The following is a 6,092-nucleotide window of genomic DNA, read 5'->3' on the forward strand; positions in this document are numbered from 1 at the left end:
CCTGCCCACCTCACCCTCCTTCTTAACCACAGACTGGTCATCATTAATATGAATGACCCCACAGTTCCAAATGAAGAAGCATAGCGAACCTGATGGAAACTTCGGAAATAGGGAAATGAAGTCCCTTATCGGTTGAATAGTATTACGTCTAGCAGCTACATGTGAATACACTTCCGACTAATCCCTTCGCAGCCACTTTGATAATATGTGGATAAGGCAAGTTACGAGTAAAGGGATCGGGGAAGTCCCGTCCTGGGTACTGCACTAGAAACATGAATCCAGACTACACTTTATGACGAAACGTTGCAAGTGAAATATGCAGCATGTCCTAATACAGAAAAAGAAAATTGCATACACACGATGACGATTGAAAATTTGAACATAAAATTAAAAAATACATATAATGATAAATATTTTAAAAGGAAAATGTGTAGCATAAACAGAAATCTTCGAAAATATTATGCTTATTCATAAAACAGGCAAAATATGCATTTATATGCCCCATCAAACTATGTCTAAAATTTATGAAAGTAATTCATACATACATCCAAATGAGCATACTTCTTGGTTGCAAGTAAGAAATATGCATTTGCAGTAAAATCCGGCCCCTAGTTATCAGCCACTGTACACACGATATTAGTTAGCTAGTTAATTATTGGAGAGGATGGGTTTCCCCATGCACTGAGACCAGTATTGGTCCATTGTGCTTCCCTCTATGATATTCTACCAGTCTCTATACCCTACCGATATTGGTGCGTGCCATCAGTCCCGACCGAGCCAGCGAGTTCTCAACTGGCTTGGAGGTATCTATAATGCTTCCCCCATCTATCAGAGGCGTTAGAAACTACTGTTGGGCAGGAAATGTCCTTGAATTCAGCTCAGCGACCTCCTTTGAAGATATGAGGTTCTTTTATGTGCCGTAAAGCTACGACACGGGACCCACGGCTTAAAGTCCCTCCCGGAGGACTTGTTCCCTGAAATTTTCCGCCCTTAAAAATTCCACGACCTCCGCCGGGTTTGAACCCGCGTACCACGAGTCATGAGGTGGGAACGTTACCTCTAGACTACGGAGGCCGCTACACACGATATTACTATATGATTTCGCTGTAGCAGACGAAGCAACGTCACGTGGTGTACACCAGAGGGAGCCTGTTGTAGGTCGCGTAACTGCGTCGTAACTGGTTTCATTATCAATTCTTAGGCGGTCCATACACGTACGAGTCTGACTCCGCGAGGAGCCGGGCTCGGATTAATTTCACCACACACAGATCAGTTTGGCTCATTGGAACCCGAGCCGAGTCGGACTCGTACGTGTATGGCCCCCTCAGCTGTTGTACCTCACTGCTAAGCTTAGACATCGTTACAACTAAAACTGTAATAAATCTGTATCAACCCAGTTCAATTTGCGTTCATATCGACAACATAGACAACTGCTTTAACAAATGGGATAAAAACACTCCAACAGTACCTATAATTCAAAGGCGCATTTAAACTAACAGGATCTTTCTTGAGAAGCCAAGTCCTTCAGCTAGACCATCTTCTATGATACCTCGAAGATTTTTTTTCTATTCGTGAGGTTGCGTGAAACTCAGTACGTCGGCCATCAGTGAGCCCAATGAGAGATGACTATGGAACAGTGGCAGAATGACAACTGACAGGGGAAACCAAGCACCCAGACAAAACGTGCCATACTGCCACTTTATCCACCACAAATTCCACATGACCTGACCTGCAATCGAACCCTGACCGCTGCGGTGGGAAGCCGGCGACTAACCGCCTGAGCTATGGAATGATCTACCCGAAGTTTAATTGCCATGTTCATAAGACCCTGCAAAAATCACATGCGCCTCATGGCCGGTGATGCACCGATCGCCGTGAATTCGTCTAAAAATCCTCCATGTACTAACCTGAGCCAGGAAAATCCACTACATGTCCTCACATCCTATGTCCATCAAATCCATTTTAATACTAACATTTTGTTCCATGGCAGTCTTGTGGCTGGAGGCTGTCAGCTACTAGCCCGAACCAACAAGCTGGCTGCCCGCGACTGCTCGTTCAATATATTCACAGCAACATTCAACCCTGCACACAACCACCATTACAATACTAAATGCCAATCATAGCAGCCACGCGTTTTAATGCATAAAACGTAACATTGGGATCATGGGTTTGAATTCCACTTGAGGCATGGATGTCTGTGTTTCTTCTGATTTCTGTTTTTCTGTGCGGACAGGGGCCCCGCCATAGGATTGATCATCCGTCCAAAGAGTCCTGCCAACTGTCTATAAGATTAATATTTCCCAATTAATTTTTAGGGAACAGTTGTGGTGATGAAAATAAAAAAAATATCACTGTAGTCTTTATTTAAAGCTATAAAAAGGCAATACATTTATTCATCGATAGAAGACTCAGAAATTTTACTTGTTTTTGAATGTAATAATGCAAGTTTGAAGACACTGTCAAGTTTGTCTGAACAGACAAGTGACTCATCTGCCTTCCTAAATGCCATGTGTCTAAAAACTTAATTGTGAACAGAATATTCCATTTCATTATTTTGAATCGGATTTTCCAAACCCTGGATTAACTGTAACCAGATTAGCGAGGGTTTAGTGCGTAACATTCCCCATTATGTGATCTGACTGAACATGCTATGAAGTGCAAACTCTGTAACCGCAGTTTTGACTAGATATTCCAGTTCCACCATTCTCTTGTTATTACCTTCACATGGCTAACTTTCCATTCTGTGAATTATTGCACAAAATAACTTCCCATTTACATCTTGGTCTGACAAGTTGTTTCTTCTTTTGAGATCTCCCAAATAAAATTTAAATGCATTTACCTCCTCCATGAACGCTATATGACCTATCCATCTTAATTTGAAATAAGTCCCGAATTTTAAATCTGGCAGTGGAAGTGTTAGTACAGCGTAACGAAAGTGTGCACATATCTCATTTTGTGCACCGATGGATCTTCAAACATTCCGATATACATCTGGTTTTTGGAATTAGCTGCATGGAATGTTTACGATTATCTCTTTCAGTAAACACTGCAACTGTCAACTTCAGGGTTAATGTCTTGGGGGGGGGGGCTTGTGCACAACTGGTAATAGGTGATGAGACAGAGACAGAGAAGAAGCCACAACCTGATGAAACACAAGAGTGGAATTCTATGCAATAGGAAGTGGCCATGTGATTAAGGAAATGAAGTGATAAAAATTTTTAGCAAATATGTGGACTGGAAGAGGTGATGAAATGATGTTTAACAGCCACCAATTAGGAAATGAGGTGGGTGATTGGATGTGTTAATGACAAAGAGATTTGAAATGGAGGTGATGAGGTTTTAGAAACCCCTTCCCCTCAAACACTGGTCTACACAGGTGAAGTGGTTGAGTGGTAGATACGTAGGGAATGAGGTGAACTTATGAGGGTACGGTCTGTTACTTCAGTAGCTCCCCCGACATAAGCATGGTAGGTGTTCATGCAGACATTAGAACTTCATCACCTACTTTCCTAACCTTTCTGTCACTAACACATCCCAGCAGCTTCTTTCTCAATCAATTTTCCATCTCACTCGTGCACACAGACACACATGCAAAATTTCTTTTACATCACCTACTTCCCCATCCTCATACTCATAGAAAGCCTTTCACCTCCTTGCCTAACCTTGTGGAAAGTAAAATTTTTCTTTCACCGCCTTTCTTAACCCTTTCCAGTTGTCACATTTGGAAAGATTTATGCAGCCGGGTTGTCAAGGGAAATGACAGGAAATGACACACCAGACCAGCTGCTCAAAATGGACCTTGGGCTAAAATGAAGTCCCAAAATTTTGTGTCTCGCATAGCTGTTTGTCTCTATAACAATGTTATTCAAAAGCTCATAATTGAAAAATAAACTAAAATAATTCATGGGTTCTGCATCTGGCAGAAGGTTAAATTGTGCCCCTGCAGTTTTAGTAAATATGTATGCCTTGGGTTTCTTCTTTCCCATCACGTCTTCCCACCAATCAACACGCGACAACACTTCTTTCATTCTCACTCTCACTTTCCGACATTTCATCGCTGGATTCTTCACTCGCAGTTTCTTGTACATTTTCCAAATCCATCTGATCATCAGCGTCTATAACGGGTTCTTCATTTAACATATCACTAATCGATTCTTCATCCTCAACACATATGGGATTATATTTCCAATTAGCGTCCATTGTTTATCTTCCATCAAAATTGCAAAACTTTATATTTCCGTTTTTTCATGCCAGAAGGTACATATGTACCTGAACGAGAAGCCATGTTGCTAACACTGATATGCATAGGGCACGATAGGGTATGAATGGCATTCGTTCAAATTATGACTTTCAGATGGAGGGAGAATGCAGCCTAAACATTCAAGATTGCAGCAGTATAGTATACAGTGGCAAGTAGTGAAGTATGACTGACTTATCATCAGAGAAACGAGAAAGAAAGTTTGTGATCATATATCGACATTTGTCCATGGAAGCACATGCTCAATGTCGATTATATATCGACATACGACTGGAAAGGGTTAACCACATGGCCACTAAAAATGCATCTCAGTGCCTCTTATCCTACACATGGGGCTAAGAGAACACTTTTCATCACATATTTTCCCAAGCACCTGGTCTCTAAAGAGAAAACTGTATCACCTCTTTTCCTCAAATGTATGGTTGCTACCCACGAGGCAGCACCATGGTCCAGTTTCATCAAATTATGCATTCATCTACCACTCACCACCCACTGCCTGATCTACATAAGGCCTTGAAACCCATACAAGATATTAAGTCTAAAGATGAAAACTAATATGTCAAATGCATAACTTTCAACATTTTACAGACAACACCGCCCAAGGCTGAAGTTCCACAATAAATTCCAACTGCTATAACATAAGAACTCAGAAGAATCCCATATTCTCACATAAGACCTCATGCAATCTGGTAAAGATAACATTCAAGTCAATGGTATTCTTCGTTCACCGTCCTCAGAAATCAAATGCACAGGGCAACAATTCAAATATGAGTATCTCTGCTTACTGAATGATTTATTACAAAGATCTTAGGAATAAGGACACTCCCCACTGTGCGTGCGGTAATGCTGCTTAACGTGGCTCCATTGCCTGAATGATTTATTACATAAGTCACAAGGAAATGGGCGCTCTCCACTATGAATGCGTTGATGTATCTTCAGGGTACCACGTTCACTGAACGATTTATTACACAGGTCACAGGAATATGGACGCTCCCCAGTGTGTGTACGTTCATGAATTTTCAATTTACTATGTCTACTGAAGGATTTATTACATTCATCACAGAAATATGGCCGCTTCTCACTATGTATACGTTGATGTTTCTTCAGTTTACTATGTTCACAAAATGACTTACTACATTCGCCACAATAATAAACACTTTCCCCACTATGTGCACCTTGACAAATCTTCAGACTACCCTGCTCACTATGTACGCGTTGATGTTCCTTCAAATGGCTCCGCTGCCTGAATGACTTATTACACACACTACAACAGTATGGACGCTCTCCTCTGTGTATTCGCTGATGAACTTTCAGAGTGCCCTGTTCACCAAACGATTTATTACATTCATCACAGGAAAATGGCCGCTCCCCACTATGTATGCGTTGGTGCCTGGTCAGTTTACTGAGATTAATGAACGATTTATAACACACATCACAGGAATACGGACGCTGTTCACCACTTGCAGACTGATGTTCATTCAGAGTACTCTGGCAAGAAAAACAGAGGAACGTTAAGCCACATCTTTTTATAACGAAGAATGTATTTGTAAGAAAGGTCTAAATAAGGTCAATGATGTTTTCAATACACAATTACATTCCAGAGGAACGTTAAGCCACATCTTTTTATAACGAAGAATGTATTTGTAAGAAAGGTCTAAATAAGGTCAATGATGTTTTCAATACACAATTACATTCCAGAGGAACGTTAAGCCACATCTTTTTATAACGAAGAATGTATTTGTAAGAAAGGTCTAAATAAGGTCAATGATGTTTTCAATACACAATTACATTCCAGAGGAACGTTAAGCCACATCTTTTTATAACGAAGAGAAGA

General features: G+C 40.9%; 1 protein-coding gene across 4 annotated transcripts in view; it reads right to left on the reverse strand.

The window, feature by feature from the left end:
- Nucleotides 1-1,769: 1,769 nt before the first annotated feature.
- The window catches only part of LOC111864096 (zinc finger protein 239-like), a 30,490-nt gene continuing 26,167 nt past the window's right edge, over nt 1,770-6,092 (reverse strand). For 3 of the 4 annotated variants that reach the window (XM_023851115.2, XM_023851113.2, XM_023851112.2), the window contains one exon: nt 2,337-5,746. In XM_023851115.2, the coding sequence (XP_023706883.1) occupies nt 5,066-5,746 (681 nt within the window). In that variant the 3' untranslated portion in view covers nt 2,337-5,065. Of the gene's footprint in view, nt 2,083-2,336; nt 5,747-6,092 lie in introns of those variants that run through there. The other variant, XM_023851118.2, reaches the window with a different exon arrangement.

Source organism: Cryptotermes secundus, unplaced genomic scaffold (genome assembly GCF_002891405.2).
Source record: "Cryptotermes secundus unplaced genomic scaffold, Csec_1.0 scaffold708, whole genome shotgun sequence".
Classification (NCBI taxonomy): domain Eukaryota; kingdom Metazoa; phylum Arthropoda; class Insecta; order Blattodea; family Kalotermitidae; genus Cryptotermes; species Cryptotermes secundus.